The 21,113-nt window shown below is 40.8% G+C and overlaps 1 protein-coding gene across 1 annotated transcript in view; it reads right to left on the reverse strand.

The window, feature by feature from the left end:
• Window positions 1-5,623: 5,623 nt before the first annotated feature.
• LOC113003876 (probable cytochrome P450 4aa1) overlaps window positions 5,624-21,113 on the reverse strand; it is a 34,722-nt gene continuing 19,232 nt past the window's right edge. Inside the window, exons 2-7 of the mRNA XM_039452681.1 lie at window positions 10,641-10,825; window positions 9,014-9,391; window positions 8,828-8,888; window positions 8,063-8,595; window positions 7,774-7,953; window positions 5,624-7,697 (exon numbers count right to left, since the gene is read on the reverse strand). Coding sequence (XP_039308615.1) covers window positions 7,495-7,697; window positions 7,774-7,953; window positions 8,063-8,595; window positions 8,828-8,888; window positions 9,014-9,391; window positions 10,641-10,797 — 1,512 coding nt within the window. The 5' untranslated portion in view covers window positions 10,798-10,825 and the 3' untranslated portion in view covers window positions 5,624-7,494. The remainder of the gene's footprint in view (window positions 7,698-7,773; window positions 7,954-8,062; window positions 8,596-8,827; window positions 8,889-9,013; window positions 9,392-10,640; window positions 10,826-21,113) is intronic.

Raw genomic sequence — 21,113 nt, forward strand, 5'->3', positions numbered from 1 at the left:
CCGAAGGATCGTACGAACTGCGTGACATTGACAAGTATCTGAGACATGCTATATCTCATGTCTCAAACGATGTTACTAGGAAGAAGTTGCTTCATAAAGAGATCGATGAAGACGAGAATAACGAGATTATGATTCGCGCCAACAATACTACTATGAAGAGCAAGATCAAGTGCTCTTATCGAATAAATTTTAGCAAATCCGACAACATTGGATCGCTTTTGGGATTTTCCTCAAAACGTATGCTTGAACCTCGACAACGAATCAGACTTACCTATAAATATAATCAATGTAAACATTATTCGCATAGAATGTAACCTGACCGCTGGTGCTTATAGCAACGACAAGTGCGTGCATACGATATATGAATTTTCACCGAGTGTTCCTCCCGGGTATAAAATCTCGGAAACGCCTGCACAGATCATTTACCTTCCGATCGTCGTACGGAGCATTACTGACTTGACTATTCGCATTGTGGATCAAAACGGTCGATTAATTGATTTCCTCGGAGAGGAGATTACTGTTAGATTGCACGTACGAAGACGATAATGTGAGATGCTCGTGCTCAATGAGCAAGAGCGAGACACAATTTGCAACAAGAAGATCACAACAATCAAAAAGACAGCAATCAAGAATATCCAATTGCTTGGTAAAAAGAAACTTACTCCATCAAACGTTGCATATTTGAGATCACTGGGATTCACTGTACAAAATTTCTGAGATGTCTGATATTTTAAACATTGGAGATGACCCGATCTTTGACGATAGCATTGTCAAGATTGAAACTCACTCGTATAATCCATACGCTAACACTACGTTTGGACATAGTGATGAAATAAGGATACCTATACAACAACAGGATTTATACACATTGCCGTGCGAAAGTTTTCTCTATGTCGAAGGAAGATTAGTGAAGAAAAAAAAATGATGATGATCACGATGATGCATCAGAAATAAAACTTGGAAATAATTGTGTAGCGTTCATGTTTGATGAAATTCGATATGAAATCAACGGTGTGGAAATTGATCGCAACAGAAACGTTGGAATCACTAGTACTCTAAAGAACTATGTATCTCTTACGTTTGACAAAGGAATGATAATGCAGAATGCCGGATGGGACATGTCGTCCACTCTGTGGGAAAATTATTTCAATTTTTGCGTGCCGCTAAATTTACTGCTGGGCTTTTGTGAGGATTACAAACGCATGGTTGTTAACGCGCGCCATGAATTAATTTTGATACGAGCGCGCAATGATAACAATTCTATTGTGGGAACGAATAGAACGACGGAACCCGAAATTGAATTGTTCAAAGTACAGTGGCGAATGCCACATGTTACGTTAAATGAAGTCAATAAATTGTCCATACTACGAGCTTTGGAAAGCGGACGATATCTAAGTATGAGTTTTCGTTCCTGGGATCTGTATGAGTACCCCTTGTTGCAGAGCACAACCAAACATTCGTGGGCTGTTAAAACTGCAACACAATTAGAAAAGCCTTGATTCGTTATCTTTGCACTACAGACCGGTCGCAAGAATATCATGTCTCAAGATGCTATTATTTTTGACGATTGTAATTTGATCAATGTGAAACTTTATCTCAACTCTGAATTTTATCCATACGATGACTTGAATCTAGACTTTCGTAAATCTAGATACTCCATTCTGTTTGACATGTACCAACGTTGTCGTAAATCTTATTATGGACGTGATTGCTACGATACGCTGCTTAACGTGGACACATTTCTGCAAAGAGGACCTTTTACAGTGATTGATTGCTCGCGGCAAAACGAGTTCATCAAAAGTGCTACTGTGGACGTGCACATTGAATTTGATTGCAAAGAAAATGTGCCAGCGATCACTACCGCTTATTGCCTTATCTTACATGATCGTGTAATTGAATACTGTCCATTGTCTAATGTTGTGCGCAAAATCATATAAAATGCAGCGTTAGCAAATATCTTTAATAAAATACCGAGATATTTTGTGATATGGTACAGTCTCAAAAAATTACTTGTCATGGTTGTGCCAACATTTGTGGATCTGCAAGGATTCACCATTGGAAAAAAATTTATTGTAAAGGAAGTAGCGGTATTGAAACAAGGAAATGCGTTCTCACGCATTACATTTTTACGAACTCCGTGCCATGGAATGCATTGACAAAATCCGAAAGATCTTGCGTTTCTTGGTTGGCTGCTTATCACCATGGATTACAATGGGAAGATGGAAATATTCAGTATCCGAAAGCGAAGCACCTGATTTCAACAGCTGTACGAGGTGTGTCAAAAAATACCGGAAATTATCGTTTTTTGAAAAAAATATTTATTTATTCGTCTACATTAATGTTGTCGCCTTCAAAATAGTCACCATTAGATATTATGCACTTATGCCAGCGCTTCTTCCAATCCCCGAAACACTTCTCAAACTCGATCTTTGGGATAGCCTTTAGCTCTTTCAGCGATGCGTTTTTAATGTCATCTATGCTTGTAAAACGACGGCCCTTTAAGGTTCTCTTTACTTTTGGAAATAAGAAAAAGTCACACGGAGCCATGTCTGGCGAATATGGAGGCTGGGGCATCATTACAGTATTGTTTTTGGCCAAAAATTCACGAACAAGCAATGAAGTGTGAGCAGGTGCATTATTGTGGTGCAAAAGCCATGAATTGTTTTTCCATAAATTCGGGCGTTTTTTTCGGATCGCTTCACGTAAACGGCGTTGAACTTGTAGGCAGTACTCCTTATTGATTGTTCATAACCATTTCTTTCACTTTTTCGACGTTTTCATCGATTCTTGATATGCTGGGGCGTTCTTGGCGTTCGTCATCTTCAACGTCTTCACGGCCATCTTGGAAACGATTATACCACTCGTAAACTCTTGTTTTACTCATAGCAGACTCACCATAGGCCTTTGTTAACATTTCACACACTTTGTTACACTTTATGTTATTTTTTACGCAAAATTTGATACAAATTCTTTGATCCATTTTTTTTCAGAAACGAAAATCGCCGAGCTCATAAAAACACGTGTAACCTTAGCGGCTGCCACAGACAAAGTAAACAATGAATACAGCTCAACATTTCAGCATACTTCAGGGGCATGTATACCAACATAAACAAAAAAAATTTGACTGTCGGACTCTCCAAACCCGCGAAATTTAAAAATTCCCGTTACTTTTTGAACACACCTCGTATATGATAAAAACGATGATGAAGCTATCGTATACATTAAAGGGCATGAAAAACGAGAATGGTTGAAGAATATACTTGATGTCAATGTAAGAAATAATGTTATCATCGAGACCGTGGATGCTGATTACGAAGACATTGAATCTTTAAATAATTTGGATACTACGAATACTATACGATGTGCAAAACATATTAAGAATTGTGCTATGCAGAATGTATTTAAATTATACAATTATTGGTTACAATGTCAAAAAGAGGCTTTAAAATAAAAAAATGTATAAACGTATTTATGGTTTATTTTTTTATCTTTCCCTGTAATATTATACATAAGTAATTCGTAGACGTTAGACGTTTGATAATAGTATGGTTGAACCGTCAACCATACTATTATGGAAAACTTTATTATTGAAAAACTTTATTTTTCTAGTATTTCATTGATAATAGCGGAGTTCAGGGGGAACAGATTTAAAAACGCGTTCTTGGGAACAAGGTGAAAATTTGGATAGGTAGAGGGGAGGGAGACTGGAATCGTAGCTTCAAGTGGGAGCTTTGGAAGAACAGAACGAAGCTCTTCGAAAACAAATTCGTGAGGACCGAGGGCATACATGCCTTCGGGAAGAGGGGATGGAGCTGATGTGACTAGTGACAGGATATGATGTGACTAGTGACTCCAACATCTGGTGAGGATCGAGAGTGAAGTAATGTCGAGGAGGGGGAGGTTCGTAAGGGATTTCTTCTAGTATTTCTATACTGGGAGTAGGGAAGGGAGGAGGAGAGCATAGACAAATCACTTCGTATAGGAATTCCACGCTAGCGGTGGAACTTGCTGGAGAAGCGGGACTACTCGAGATTGGGGAGTATGAGGGAGTGGGTAACGAGGAAAGAGGTGAATCAGGGGAAATTTTGTATGTGAGTGTCGAGGATATTGAGAGAGTGGGTGAAGGGGGTTGAAAATATTGCGGGGCTTGTTCGGGTTCCTGAGGGTTTCGCTTAGTAGTTCGAAAGAAGTCCTCGAAGTCCTCCCCCCCCGTAAGTGGTGTCAAAGAAGTATCGAACCCCAGCGAGTGGCTCTGGACGGGAACGCGAATTTCTCACTTGAGAATAATTAAGTTTTAAGTAATAAAAAAAGGAAAAGAAAATAATAAAAAAAAGGGGAAGTGAATGTTCAGAGACTCACTGTTCGGAAAATCCTTGAGCCAACTCTGTAGTGGAACTCGTGTAGTGGTCCGGAAATTTCTAGGTCGGACCCGTAAAAGATCTGCTGACAGTAACTGATTGTGAGTGGATCCGCGACAGTCGTCTACGGTGGTGGACGGCGAGCACGGTTCCAGGTGTAAGATGATGTTCTCACTCGCGAGAGAATTAGTTGTGAAATTTTACCAAGTTTTTGAGTTCGGCACTTTACACTGGGAGAACTTGTTGCCACAAATGACTAAGTTTTAATGAGGTTCGACCGCACAGACTCGAGCATTCAAGATGCCAGGGACTATGCGACGAGTAGGATTGGGATGGTAATGATCGCTCCGCTGGAAAATTCTCTGTTTTATACTATTGCTTCCTTTGTTCTAAGAGGGCCGTGTGCACCAATTTTGTTGTCTAAACGCCTACGCGCGGCCTAATCCTTTGCCTACGGGACACGTGTCCGGCATCGAGTTACGCCGTCCATTCAACTGGTCTCGTCACTTCTTTCCCGGTAATTATTGTTATGAGAACGTGCGTGACCCGTCATCTAATTACTAAGAATTGTGACAGATTTTGATTTAATGTTCTATGGGCGCTGAGTTTCCGGAAGCCGAAAGTGATGTATACTTGTGCCTTTCGGCTTCCTGATTTTAATGTTTACCGATGGAGTTTTATACGTTTCCAGGGTCGAGCAACGTGTTACCTCGAAGGGCTCTCATAAATTACTTTTTGTGTCAACGAGTTTATTCGTCCAGCTAATATGACGATTTCCGATGACGTTATTATTTGACACTTCTTTATAATTTATGGTGCTTTAATTTGCGACATATAATTTATGATATTTTGATTTTTGTGACATTTCTCACTCGCCTCAGTGGCGTATTTTACGTCTCACTGTATTCCCGGAAATCGAAGTGAGATTAAGTGGGTCATCGTTGCTCGGCCTCCGTCGTATAGTGTATTCGTCGTCAAAAGAAAAGAATCGTTACGTCGCTGGACGTAACAATAGTATAAGAGCTAGTTTTGCGTGATATTAAGATAAAAATAAAAGAAGAAGATTTATATTTGTAAAAAAATATATATGAAAAAATGAAATGTAGAAAAGAATGTATACAAAAAATATATTTCGTATATTGTCACGTCTAGCTATTTGTGGCGTTCGATAACGCGTGAGCGCGTTTCGTCCGCCTACCACACGTGCTACCGGAAAGATTGCGATCGGGAGCGATGTGGGGGAGGTAAATGCGTAATCACCTCAATTTGTACGTATGTATTTTAATCACTCTTCACCGGTACAAAGGTCGCACAGAAAAACTCGCTCGCTTTCCTTGTGAGCTCGGCCACGGCTTACACGAATCTGCCCGTCTTGTCTCGCCTTCTCTTTCTATTCCGCGCGCAGTAATACACGGCTCGCGCCCATTCGCGACGGGCCAATGAGCCGAACGCGTCGTTGCTTGGCGACATATAAACACGTGCATAGGAAACGGATTCGCCTATGCAAGACCAATGTTACGAATTTTAACGAGACAACATTGTGTCGAACTGTTTACGCTACACTATTATTGTTATGGTCGTTGGATAGACAGAAGGAAAGAAGCCTTGTAGCCTGGAGGATAGGTCGGCCTCCGCTGGTCGGCGTCGTCGGTGATTGGGCCAGATTTTTCTCGGTGGTTCACTGAGATTAATATTTTATTCTCGATATTGAAATTAACAATGAAATCGATGCTTGATCCGGCTGAATATCGCGAGGAGCTTATAACAAAAATAAAGAAAGAGATACGTGTTTCTAAATTTGAAACTTATTGTATAAGAATTGAATAACTCGATTGAAAAGAAAAGTTAACACGCGTATTAAAATGTTGTCGGATGATGACGACCGGATTTAATGAATTACGGACAAAAAATGAATGAATCCGAATAGAAGAAAGGTACGTATGCCGCTCTTGGGCATAAGGGCGCTGTATCACTCCGCCGTGCGCGCGATGTAAGACGTGCCGTGGCGCAGCTGACCGGCGTTCTGCGCACGGCTTATCGCACTCTAACGCTCGGAAAGTCTTCCTTCGTTCCTTAACGCAACTTATTAATTAATCGCAGGTTAAAATTTACGCAACTTAAAATTAACGCAATTTAGAATTAGCGCAAATAGCAATATGTCTTACAATAGTAATTAACGCACGCAGGGGGAGTTGAAAGAGAAATGAACAGATATATGATTTAGGAGTCGCGACTGACAGGGTCGGGCGTATAACGAGCTGGATACAAAATGGTAACGGATTTCTAGAGAACAAGATTTAAAAGAATTGAATAATTGTCAGTACGAACAAAGGGTTGTGAAGTTAATTATAAAATGTAGGTGTAGATTTTCCCCAACGCTCTTATATCTAATTAAGAAGTAACACATGCACAAAAGAAAATGCGATCTAAGAACTTTTAAATCAACAAAAAAAAGGCTAGAAGTTATTTCTTAATTCTAATACACATTGTCGAGTAATATAATGCGTGTGAAGCCAAACGGCGAGCCATAGTTTCTCACGGACGTCCGATCGCCAGAGGCGTGCTTCTTAGAACTTTTATCGTGACTGTCGCGACTTGCAGTCGGCAGAGATTAACAGGAGTGACATCTTTTCTTTGTTACGTTTAACGTTTGAACATTTGACGCTTAAAAGTATTCTACAAAGGTTTAGAAAGTTTTGATTTAGGTTAAACAAAGTCATCCGACAATGGTACTCGCTGCCTATGGTCTCAGGGGTTCGCCTGTGGTCTCAGGGGTTGATAAAGCAAACTGAACAGAACGGTCCTGTACCATTTTTCAATATTCGCAATAGTTTCCCGAGATAAAAATTAATAAAATTGGCGAATAAACGCGTATCGACGAGTGGTCCCTGCGTGCGGTGGGTAGGGAAAGTACGCGCTCTTTCGCCGACTTCAGTAATTTTTATCTCGGTAATTATTGCGAATATTGAAAAATACTCCAGAACTTTTTTGCTCAATTTAATTTGCTCTATCAACCCACGTGACTCATGGGAGAACTTCATCTGACACCCTATAACAAAAGCGATATTATTGAAACTAACTACATTCCCACCTCCCCCCCCCTTCGCTTTAATGAGGTACTCCACACTCAGAAAAATCAAAAGTCTGTCCCTGATGTGTAGGATTGCTTTGGTTTGTATTTATCATTCGCTTTTATTCTGATCCAAAGTCCGCCATGTGCTCTAATCGTTACGCGATATTTAGCTAAAAAGTTTTCCTTGCCAAGAACCGGTTCTAATTGACTCTTCCTTAGAATAGCGCTGATGGTCGATTGCATTTGGAGCATGGCAAATTTGTATCCTAAAAAAGATACAAAAAAGGAACAATACATTTCTCACATGTATTTTATATTCTATTGAATATTTGTTTTTCTCACCAATACAGTTGCGACGTCCAGCGCTGAATGGTATGTAGGCAAATGGATGCCTTTCTTTGGAGTTTTCAAGGCTAAATCGCTCTGGTTTGAAATCGTGAGGATCAGGAAAATGATGAGGTAATCGATGCGTACAATATGGCATTATAATTACATTGCAACCGGCCGGTATTACATGTTCTCCTGTATAATATAAAGATATTAAATAACAAAATGATAATAATTAAAAATTTAAAAAAATGCAAATAAAATAAAGTATTTATTGTGCAAAATTTTCTTCTTTAAATCTTACCTACTGTCATATCCTCCCCGAGTGTCCTCGCAAACAAAGGTACGGTAGGATATAATCTTAAAGACTCCTTAATGAACATTTTTAAATTTTTCATCTTGGTCAGATCTTCTATAGTTGGTAATCTTCTGTCTTCACCAAAGATCTCATTTAATTCCTCGATACATTTTTTTTGCCATTTCAGATTTCTTGCCAAATAAAAAAGAGTAATTGCAGTGGCTGTAGCTACTGATTCCTGGCCGGCCAACATAAAGGTGCAACATTCTTCGATAGCTTCTTGTTTAGTGATTGGCGGGTCGTTCATGTTGATCATGTAGTCAATCATGAACTCAAGCAAAGATGTTTTTCCAGTTCTTGGGTCATTGAAGAAATTGTTTTTTTGTGAAGATCTGTGCATTTCCTCCATTTTTTTAGAACAAAAGTCTATTAATTCATTATGGTGTTGTTTCTCTGATCTGCTAGCTGCTGTCAATCGGTAAATCCAATTGATTAACAACCATGGACGCGCATATCTATACGTTATCATAAACTGGTTCCTGTTTTTAAGACACTTGTAAGTATTTACTGTAGTAATACCCAGTAAACACCAAGTTACATGTTATATAAATGTCGGTTGTAATTTTCCACTCAACAATGTACTGTTATATAACTCGTTATATAACAATTACATTGTTGAATGAAAAATTACAACTAACATTTGTATTACATGTAACTTTGTGTTTGTTGAGCAGTTTTCTAAAAAAAAACACATTATCACAGAAAACTTACTTTCTAAATTTATCCTCTTCGTCATTGTATGTTTGGCTTGCCGGGATGCCCAAAATCGTTTCTGAAATATTATTGTGTTAGATGATTCTACGAGCAAACGTTATGGCGCGACGTACTATTAATATAGTACGTTTTACACTTTCATTACGTGATGTATTTATCTTCATTTTTACGTTTATCACGTACCTTTCACTATATCGTAGACCGAGTTGTTAACAAATGTAGTGATGTTTATATCTTCCCCATCTTTTTCGAGCAACTTGTCGACTAGGCGATCAGCGCACTCGCCAAACGTTTCAATAAATTTTTGTAACATACGGGGCTTGAAGGCCAATTGTAAGATTTTCCGATGTACCGTCCATTTATCGACATCTTGAGTAATGAGACCCTTGCCCAGAAAATCGTCGACTAGCTTGTAAAAAGATGCCTTTGCTATGTGTTTCTCGTTTTGCAATAGTATTTTGATATCCTCCGGCTCGATAAGCACAACGTGTGGCACAAACGTCAGCCAAATGCGAATGATGCGACCATAATTCTGATGCTCGTCTGCTATTCTTTCCAATACTAGGAAATCAAAGTTTTTTTATATATGTTACATTACGTTACAAATAATTTATTACTTTCAATAAGATGGAAACCATTTTATTTACAGACCGATAGAATGTTCATAATCTCTTTCAAAAATAATATGTTTATAAGATGTTCGTTTAAGTGTTTAATTAGAGTTTTGAAATTTTATTGATATATTTATGAGGTGGAAATTTAAACATGAAATTGTTTATGAGATTGTCAAGTGCGGAGTAGGAGATGTGTCTTTTGTTGTTTTCTGTTTCAACGAAATTTAACAGGAGGCCGAGGATGTCTCCTTGTTGAGTTTCCTGACGCGAGAGTTTAACAGCGAAAAAGGAGGGCGTAATTACTGTTGCCCAATTCAAAGAAAATTTTTAATTGCTAATATCAATCTGCCAATTAACGTGGCAGCTCGCAGACAAATATCTCCATTTTTTTTATACTTCTTTCTCTCTCTCCTTCTCTCTTGTCCCTACTCTACCAGTAGGTTTATGAATATATATTTTTTCTCATTTTTTTTCTTCTTATTACTACATACGTTGAAGGCCACTGTGACGGGTTTAAAGGAAGGAAAAATGAAGGGAAAGGAGAATCCTCAGACAACAATTATAGAATCGTAGGAAACATTCAATACGATTTTACGCGTGGGATTTATCGATCCATCATTATTGAATTTGTTGAGAGGGAAATGGGAGCATTAATTGAAATTGTAGAAGGCACTGGAGTAAATTATTGATTAATGTTATTAGTTAACAGAAGGAACAGAAATATCTGCCAAACAAGATTTACTGATGGGTAAACACACGCACGCACGCACGCACGCACGCACACGCACGCACGCACGCACGCACGCACGCACGCACGGCACGCACGCACGCACGCACGCACGCACGCACGCACGCACGCACGCACGCACGCACGCACGCACGCACGCACGCACGCACGCACGCACGCACGCACGCACGCACGCACGCACGCACGCACGCACGCACGCACGCACGCACGCACGCACGCACGCACGCACGCACGCACACATACATATAATATATTATTACGGATTAGAGACTCCACTTTTTGAATGTTTATAAAATAGTTGTCTATCGAACATCTTATAAACAATTCTATTTTTAAATTTCTATCTCGTAAACACTTCAATAAATATTTAATAAACATACTATTTTTGCCATGGACATGATAATTAATTATCAATATTTATAACAATTGCAATTATTGTATAACTCACGATTTCCTTTAATAACGATGTCTGCGTTGCCAAGAATGGGCACCGTTTTTGGCCCATCGAGAGTGAAAATAAATTTGATGATTCTGAAGTAATTTTTTTGATATAATGCGTGTAATATAGCCAAAATGACGGCTAAAAGGACAAGATAGGTCCACATTTCTCCTGATGTGTGTAATGCAATTCAACTAATAAGAAATAAATAAGAAATATAATTTCCATGTCAGTTTCATATAAGTAATAAATTATAGCGAAAGTAACAAAAAAAATTTTTGCCTAATAATAAATGCTATCAATCACTCGATTTATTTCTGCAATGTATAATTTTTGAAATGATGACATTGAAATAAAATTTAATCTTTTACTACTTTTGTTAGACTAAATACTCTAAAAGTATATACAAATGAAAAAATTGGAATAATTTGTAATATCTGCTCCAACTTTACGCGGATTCTGTACTTCTACTGTCTGCAATATTTTAATTCACTATTTTTAACACGTAAAAATATTTTTTTGATTTAATACTGTTTTCATATTGTACTAATTGCTGTTTATGATACCAGAAAAAAGTCAATTTTCAATTATTTTATCAGGGTACATAAATGTGTCATGAATAGAAGGCTACGAATATAAAATAACACAATATAGCAAAAAAGAAATTAAGACAAATAGATTCGGTTTTCTCGCACATATCGAACTTTTATACACTCTGTATGAAAAGACTATTTTCATTAAAGAATTTAAATGTAAGTGTGTGGTCAATTAAAGTGTATTCGTAGAAAACGATATGCCGGATATGTTTTATTTAATTGAATATAGAATAAGATTGCCAAAATTACACCCTTGAAAACAATGATTTACGCATGTAATGAAAAAGTAAACGTATTATACATCGTACTATCTGGATATGTTTCAATCTCGACAGGCATGTGAGTAATACAAAAATTATGTTTAAAAAATTTAAAACTATATATCCACATATATCGTTAACGCAGAATTAATGAATTTCGGAATTTTTATCGACGTGACGGCATTTATTGGGTCTAGTTCTGATTTCTGTCATTACATAGGAGAAACTAGATCCCATATTTATGTCAATAAAATTCCGAAATTAATTGATTCTGCGTTAACGATGTGTGTGGATATATTTTTAAACATAATATTCGTATTACTCACGTATCAAAATTAAAACTCATATCCAGATAAAGCACTGTTCACATGTTCACATTCTAGTTACATTTGTGAATTCTTGTTTCAAACATACAAAATACAGTTTAGTATTGCGAGTAATACGAGGTGTGATCAAAAGGTAAGGTGACTTTTTGAATTTCGCGCGCTCTGTACACTGTAATTTCAAAATTTTTTTTTTTGTGTTGGTACACTCGTCACGATCATATGTTCACAGATTTGACTATATAGCATGTGTTGTTTTTATGTGAGAGGCATAAAGGTTAGACTCGTGTTTGCGTGCTCGGCGATTTTTTGCTGTTGAAAATAATGGAGCAGATAGTTTGTATTAATTTTTGTGTAAAAAATGGTATTAAGTGTTCAAAAACTCTTGAAATGTTGACAGTGGCGTACGGTGAGTCAACTTCGAGCAAAAAAATGTTTATAAATGGTATAAGTTATTCCAAGAGGTCTGAGAAAATGTTAACGATGAACCTCGCTCTGGACGCCCCAGCACGTCAAAAACCGACGAAAATGTTCAGAAAGTGAAAGAAATTGTATTGAAAAATCGTCGAATCACGATTAGAGAAATAGCTGATGATCTTAACATATCGTTTGGCTCATGCCAATCAATTTTAACGGATGTTTTGGGTATGACACGTGTGTCAGCGGAATTCGTTCCAAAACTGCTTAATTTTGATCAGAAGCAGCGTCGCATGAACATCGCCCAAGACATGTTGAACGACGTCAATGATGATCCTGATCTGCTCAAAAGGGTTATAACTGGTGACGAAACATTTTCCTCTTCCCAAAATTGAAAAGGCCTATGAAAGGACGAAGATTTGCTACGATTGAGGAGATTAAGGCTGCATCACTGGAGGAGCTCAAGGCAATACCCAAAAGTGCATTTCAGAAATGTTTTGACGACTGGAAAAAGCGCTGGCACAAATGCATTGTATTAGAGGGGAATTATTTTGAAGGGGATAACATAATTTTGGATGAATAAATGAATATTTTTTTATAAAAATGAAAAGTCACCTTACTTTTTGATCACACCTCGTATGTAACGCTGGTGCTTTTCGGGCGGTGTCGGGAGAACTAGGACACGGTTACGGATGAGCTCGTCGGATTACCGGGTTTGGTGAAATAATCGCACTCGGAGTTAAATAGAACAAAGTACTAGATACTTATTTAAGAAAGAGTTTAATAGTTACATGAAAAGATGTTTTGGTAGTGACAAAAGCATCGTAACAAAGAAACGGAAATGAGATTGGCTCTCGGTACTAAACTATAAAACGCCTCCAAACAGCTGAAACACTAGTGTAACGACGCGAAATTCATATCGCGCACACACATGCGGATGCAATACGTGCATCATAATAAATAGGCAACGGTCGGACGGCGCGACATAATAAAGCATCAAAAAAGAGATACAAAAACAACGAAAAAGCAAAGCTTGGACGGTCTCGAGCATTTCCGGGTTGCACGCGGTTATTACCCAACGATAAACATCATTCGGACGCTGCGGCGCCGATATTACAATTGCAAAATGGTTGTAAACAACTGCCCTAAGACAATATCGGCGTCGCTAGTCCTGGGACCGTCGGCAATCGTTTGTCAGCCGATTGTCTTTATTCGCTGCGCTTGGAAACCGAAAATCCGAATCGCCCAATCGGGGCAAAGATTTCGGAAATCAGAACCAAGCAGGGTGAGAACGTGGCAATTCTTAAATTAATAAATAAGGGTCCGGAAGGCTCTCCGGCATCTTTTTCCGACTTCATCGCGGTAACGACGTTCAAGTATTCGCTCTTCCTGCCGCGCCTCCGCGAGCCGCAACACAAGCATACGCAAATTTGCCTATTCGATATCCGCGAAGTCGTATCTCTGATACAAACTCAGGGCAAAATATGCTCCTGAACCGATAACTAAAGGGCAATTGTTGCACGGCGTCGTCGCCTCTCATTCGGCGAGAATACTCGGCCCACACGACCGTTGTAACGCAATAGTGTAACGCGATAGCGTAATGCAAAAAATATATACTGTAAGTGACAATTATTAAAGTGAATAAACAAACGAAAACGCAGTGATGAAGATTAAGTTTTTCCCACTAAACATTTATTGGTGCCTCCTGTGAGGTCGGGACTTCGCACGAGGAAGAGCCGGTAGCGGCAGCCTGGCACGCTTCGACTAGAAAAGGATCGTCGGTGCTATACCCAAGGACCGGCCGGTGGCGATAGCCTGACACGCTTCGACAAGAAAGGGATCAGTGACACGACAGATGACGATCACACGCAGAGCCGAGTCAAAGTAAGTCGTTCGGTTTCAAATCTATTCCCATACCATAACGATGACAGACCGAGTTAAACTCCTCGTCCATAAAAGAACGTACTTGAAATCTTAGATCACTAATTTGAGTAATCTCGTCGACAGAGGCAAGATTGGCGGCACCGCGTTAAGATTGCGGAGCGCGCGTTTAACCGAATTGTACCATGCATACGAGGGATATAATGAAGAACTCGCGATGTTAGATTCAAGCGACGCGCATGTAGAAGAATTCGAAAATCTTCAAGAACGCTTCTATGCTCTCGCGAGTAAAATCGAGGACATTTTAAGTGCTGCGAGCACTTCAAGCGCGGGCTCCAGCGTGTCGCATGACGAGGCACGGTCGAATGACGATGTAAACATGATAAAAAAGAGACACATCAAATTGCCTGAAGCCTCTCTGCCGACGTTTGACAGTCGATTCGAAGGCTGCCTATCCTTTAAAAATGCGTTTCAAAACATGATCGGTTCGCAAGCGGATTTGTCGGACGTCGATAAATTACATTGCCTGAAATCGGCGTTGACCGGTGACGCCGCGAATAAAATAAATATCTTCGCGGTGGATAAGATTAATTATTCCAAGGTGTGGAATTTGCTTGAGCGTTCCTACGAGATAAAACGCATTTTGGTAGATCGTCATATTTCCTCAATCTTAAACTTGCCCGCATTAGACAAAGAAACTACGAGCGGATTATCAAAGCTCGCGGACGACGCGCAGCAACACGTCGCGGCATTAAGCGCGCTAGAAATCTCCATCACGCCCGAAGTAGTTGTCCACGTCTTAAGAAGTAAATTACCGAAAACGACATTAGAAAAGTGGGAAGCGACTCTCGAAATGGGCAAATGCCCAGGGCTCGAACAGATGTACGATTTCTTATACAAAACTGCGGTGTGCGTGTCGATGCGTGAAAGGGCAAAAGAAACGGAGAAGAGCAAGGGCGAGCTTCCCGCAAAAAGGAAACGGAAAACAAGGCTTTTGTGTCAAATATCGGACACAAAGAAAAAAGCTGCATTGTGTGCAAAGCAAAGCGACATCCGCTATTCTTATGCAAAAAGTTTAAGCAATTACCGACACCTAAGCGCATTGAGACCATAAAAAATGCAAAGCTTTGTTATAATTGCATGCGTTCTCATCGTGATCGTCCTTGCAAATTCTCAGGCTGCTCTATCTGCCAAAAACGTCACAACACGCTTCTTCATCTCGAGGGATACGCGAGCAAATCCGAATCTAAGACCGATACCGACCAGTCCGCGTGACTAGCCGATCCTATCGCAAAAAAGGTGATAAGCCTTGCGTCGATATTGCACGCGATGGCACCGCAATTAATGACGAGCGCGATGGTGTACATCCACGGCGGTGAACGTGAGCCTATTAAATGCCGTGCCTTACTGGATACGTGCGCGACGGTTAACTTCATAACAGAGCGCGTTGTGCGACGTTTGAACCTACCCGTGAAAGTACATTCGTCGCCGATTGACGCGATTAATGCAATGAATACCGTTTCGAAGGATGTAGTGCGCATCGCGATACAATCAACGCATGATAGTTTTTACAGAGAGCTCACGTGTCTAACTATTCCGGCCATCGCGGATTTAATACCATCCGATACTTTCTCTCGAAATTCAATTGACATACCCGCAAACATCAGACTGGCAGACTCTGATTTTCATATATCGCGCCTCGTCGAGTTATTAATTGAGTCCGGAGTCACATTATCGCTATTTTCCATAGGGCAAATTAATCTGTCGCGAGCAGGACGTGACTTGTATGTGCAGAAAACACGACTAGATTGGGTGCTGGAGGAACGACCGTGCATATACAATCAAGATTAGAAATATGCGGTATGACAAAATTGGAAAATCAGTTAGATAAATTTTGGGCGATCAAGGAAGTCGCGACAGATAGGTCGAGCATGAGAACGGAAGTCGGATGCGAGGCGCAAGTAGTAAGGCTAGGCCGGTTCAAAGCCATGGAGCAATGAGGGAGGATGAGGGGCGATGGGGGGAATGTAGACGCGGTGGGTACCTGCGGTACGTACCGCGGAGTGGGTGATGATCCGCGAGGTCTGACATGGGAGGTGGGTGGTGACCCGTGAGACCTAACTTGGGAGGTGGGGGTCAGCCCGCTGAACTGACCCGCGCGTGGGAGTCAGCCCGCGGTCCTACCCGGGAGTGGGGAGTGATACAGGGAGTGGGTGGTGATCCTCAAGATGCAGTGGGTGGTGTCACTCACTGATCTAAAGGTGGGATTGATTGACAGGTGGGGGTTACCCGAGCAGTATGTAACCGCCGAGCATGATGTTGGGGAGAGAGAGGAATCCCATGGCTTTGAACCGGCGTGTATTTTTAAAATACCGCGGCGCGTATTTTCCGCGGCGGTTTTTCCGCGGCGTATTTCGCGGCGTATTTCGCGGCGGTTCTCCGCGGCGCTGCCGCCCGCGTGCAATTTTCGCGGGGCCCGCCGCCGCCGCCCGCCGCTTCCGCCCGCCGCCGCCATCGCCCGCGCCCGCCGCCCGCGACTGCTGCCGCCCGCGCCAGCGCGCGAAATCAGCGGACAGAGAAAAATAAAAAACGTTCGAGAGATATAGAATATTCTTTATTAGAATTATATTTGCTGATGCAGCTCTCAGGCATGGCCTTGCCGTGTATTTTGACAGCGACTAATCGCAAAGGTATCGAATTACATCGAAGACGAATCGTACGATGTATCATTAGCCTTGAACACGTATGGACAGGTTCGCACGCGCCGCTGCAAATATGCGCGCAAGTCTCCCTCTGCTCGATCGAGATTTCTAATGTAGAATATCACACACTGATGCAAATGTATACGAATGATCTAGAATATTCTACGGGATCTTTGAGTGGTGGGGATACACCTTTCATGCCCCCGCTAGATGATGCAATTTTTTGTCAGACAAAAGACAACGTATAATAGATATGTATCTAGCGCTCGGACATCAGTAGATGTCTTTGAAGCGTATCGAATCTATCGTCAGCGGTCAAAGAAATTTCGCTGGATCCAGTTGATCAGTGGCCGGAAATAATAACTTGCTTTTTGGAAGTTTACATCAAGAACAATATGGCGTTCTGCACATACTGTAATTCATGTAAATAAAAAATTTGCGAGTGCTCCGAGACAACGTACTAATAACTGTGAACAAAATGGAGAACATTGAACGCGAACTGCTCGAGCGATGCTCGCAGATCGCTACTCAAGAGGAGTATCGTGCATGGGTGGAACGATGCGAAGAGTGCCTCGCACATCTCGAAGAATGTTGTAGCAGTGCCAAACGTCCTCGACTCACCGTTGGCTCCAGACAATCCATAGTGGCGAGAATCGCGCGACTCGCGGGTGCAAAAGCGCAATTAGAAAGACGTTTTGTGCACGTTGGAGGTGGTGCGCACGCTAGCACCAGTGGTAAAAAATCGCTCATCTGGCGTGAGATTGAGGCCGCCTTTGAATCACGTATTCTTACGGGTGCTGTCATAAACGCCGATTATATTGAACCGCGGCATTTCCTGGAAGACGCTAGTGATTTGGTGATCGAGCAAGTGCGAGACGCTATCGCGAAACATGGAAATGTGAAGGTGAATACCGTATTCAACGGTAAATTTGTAAACATTCGTGATGACCGCGATAATAAAAGTCTCGCGACGAAGAATTATGAACTATACAGAGCATCAAATTTGCGCGAATGGTACGAGCAGCGTGAAATCGAAGTGATATTAGCGATGCTCGACGAGTTTCAAGAACGCGATAGCGGCTGGGCTTTACACCAAATCCAAAACTTAATGGTGAATATAAACAAGCTTAATCCCATGCACGCGGGATGTTACTTCGAATTGCCGCTGTCGATAAGTGACAGGCGTGCAATAATTAATGTGCAATCACAAGACAATGCTTGTTTCGCGTGGTCGGTGGTGGCTGCCCTGTACCCCGCTGAAAGAAATGCAAACCGAGTGTCATCTTACCCGCATTATTCGACTGTTTTGAAGTTTAACGATATACAATTTCCAATGAAAGTGACAGACATTGGAAAATTTGAACGATTAAACGACGTGTCGGTGAATGTGTACACTACCGAATTGGACAGAAAAGAAAAGATAGAATACGTTGTACCGGTACGCCTAACCGAAGATAAGAAGGAGAAACACATCAATCTCTTCTACGTGGAAGATAAACACGATGTCAGCCACGGCCACTTTGCGTGGATTAAGAACCTGTCGCGCCTTGTCAGCTCACAGATAAACAAAAAGGAACACAAGAAATTCATTTGCGATCGGTAAGTGTAATAATATAAAAAATTTCACCACTTAAAATTATTGTTTTGTACAAATATATTTGTTTATTACAGTTGCCTGCATTACTTCCACTCTAAAAAAAAATTGCAATCGCACGAAACGGAGTGCAAGAAAGTAAATGACTGCGCCATCATACTACCGAGAGAGGACCAGAAATGGCTAGAATTCGACTCATACAACAACAAGGAGCGCGTACCATTTGTAATTTACGCTGATTTGGAGTGCGTATTGAAGAAGATGAAGAAGAACGAAACAGAGAACACGTCGAGTTTCGCGTATCAATACCACGAGGTATACAGCATAGCTTACTATGTTAAATGCTCGTACGATGACGCGTTATCGATGTATCGTTTTTGCCGCGATAAGGACTGCGTCGCGTGGTTCGCGAAAGAGTTAGAAAATCTTGCGCACGATATGAAAGCCCGAATATCCGCCAATGTTCCAATAGAACAATTAACTATACAGCAGAAAGAGGCATTTTTAAATGCGTTGAACTGTCATATATGTGAAAAACCGTTTATATCAGATACGGGCCTTACCCGTAACGAGTGGCTTGATAATCGGCGGGTGCGTGATCACTGTCATTTGACCGGCAAGTATCGCGGTCCTGCCCATAATAAATGTAATTTAAATTATAAGAATACGTATGTTATTCCAGTCGTTTTTCACAATTTGAGCGGTTACGATGCGCATTTTATAATAAAAGAAATTTCTACCGCGTTCGAAGGCAAGATCAACATACTACCGATTAATAAAGAAAAATATATTTCGTTCACTAAACATGTCGCAGCTACCGGTGTAGGAACAAAATCGGGCGAAGTACGGAATTGTATGCGATTTCGATTCATCGACTCATATAAATTCCTAAGTGCGAGTCTCGAAAAATTGGCGTCGTTTCTAGGTATTGAACAATTAAACATTACTCGTTTCGAATTTTCCACGTTGTCAAACGAGGATTTCAAACTCCTCACGCGCAAAGGCGTTTTTCCGTACGAGTACGTTGATGATGCCGAAAAGCTTTTAAAAGCGCGTTTACCTCCGCGCGAATCGTTCTACAGTTCACTGAGCGGACAGACGGTATCAGAGCATGATTACGCTCATGCCGAGAACGTATGGCAACGGTTCGCAATTGAAACGCTGGGCGAATACAGCGATTTATATTTGAAAACAGATGTCTTATTATTAGCCGACATATTCGAAAACTTTCGCGACAAAAGCATGCAGAGTTACGGTTTGGACCCTGCGCATTACTATACATTGCCAGGCTACACGTGGGATGCAATGTTGAAGAAAACAGGTATAAGATTCGAGTTGCTTACGGACATAGAAATGCTACTTTACGTGGAACGTGGGATTCGTGGCGGTTTAAGCCAGTGTTCGGGCAGATATGCGAAGGCTAATAATAAGTACATGAAATCGTACGATCCGTCAAAACCGTCGACCTATTTGATGTATAATGATGTGAATAATCTGTATGGGTGGGCAATGTGTCAACCGTTGCCATACGGTGAATTTAAATGGGTCGAAAACGTTGACAATTTCGATGTAAACGCGATCGCATTTGACTCGGACACCGGATATATACTGGAAGTCGACCTTGCATATGAAAATCAGCTGCACGATCGACACAGTGACTTACCGTTTTGTCCTTCGAGCGATAAGCCTCCAGGGTCAAGGCAGAAGAAATTACTAGCGACAGTGCATGATAAAAAGCGTTACGTCATCCACTACCGCAATCTTCAACAGTGCATGCGTCACGGGCTTCGAATCGTAAAGATACATCGCGTACTTCAATTCGCTCAATCCACCTGGCTCCGCGATTATATAGAATTAAATACAGAGTTTCGAACGAACGCGAAAAATGATTTCGAGAAAAATTTATACAAATTAATGAATAATGCAGTTTTCGGTAAAACCATGGAAAATGTACGTAATCACGTTAATATAAAATTAGTAACGCAATGGAAAGGTCGTTACGGGGTAGAGGCCATGATTGCTGCTTCGAATTTTCATAGTCGCAGCGTTTTCGCAGAAAATCTGGTTGCCATAGAAATGCGTAAACTATCGGTAAAATTTAACAAACCAATATATGTCGGTATGTGTATTCTCGACATTTCGAAAATCTGCCTTTACGAATTTCACTACGATTATATGCTGCCATTGTACAAAGATAAATGTAAGATACTCTATACAGACACAGACAGCCTCATCTATGTCATTGAGTGTGACAATGTATACATGGATATGAAACGTGATATCGCGAGATACGACACGAGTGATTATCCCGCGGACAACGTATATAATATGCTTCTCGCGAATAAAAAGGTTCCAGGGCTAATGAAAGACGAGAATTGCGGCAAGATTATGACCGAATTTGTAGGGCTAAGAGCAAAAATGTATGCGGTGAAAGTAGAAGGGAAAAAAGATACAAAAAAGGCGAAAGGTGTAAAGAATAGCGTTGTAGAACGAACTATAACGTTTGAAGATTATACGCGTTGCTTGCACGACGGGATAGAAATGACTCGTCAGCAAGCGTGTATACGTTCGAAGCTCCACGATGTACACACAATCAAAGAGAGAAAGATTGCTCTCAGCCCGTTCGATGACAAGCGTTACATCTTGCCTGATTCTACTGAAACATTGCCTTGGGGACATTGGCGTATACCATCGTAATACATATATTGT

This window comes from Solenopsis invicta, chromosome 8 (assembly GCF_016802725.1).
Source record: "Solenopsis invicta isolate M01_SB chromosome 8, UNIL_Sinv_3.0, whole genome shotgun sequence".
NCBI classification, from domain to species: domain Eukaryota; kingdom Metazoa; phylum Arthropoda; class Insecta; order Hymenoptera; family Formicidae; genus Solenopsis; species Solenopsis invicta.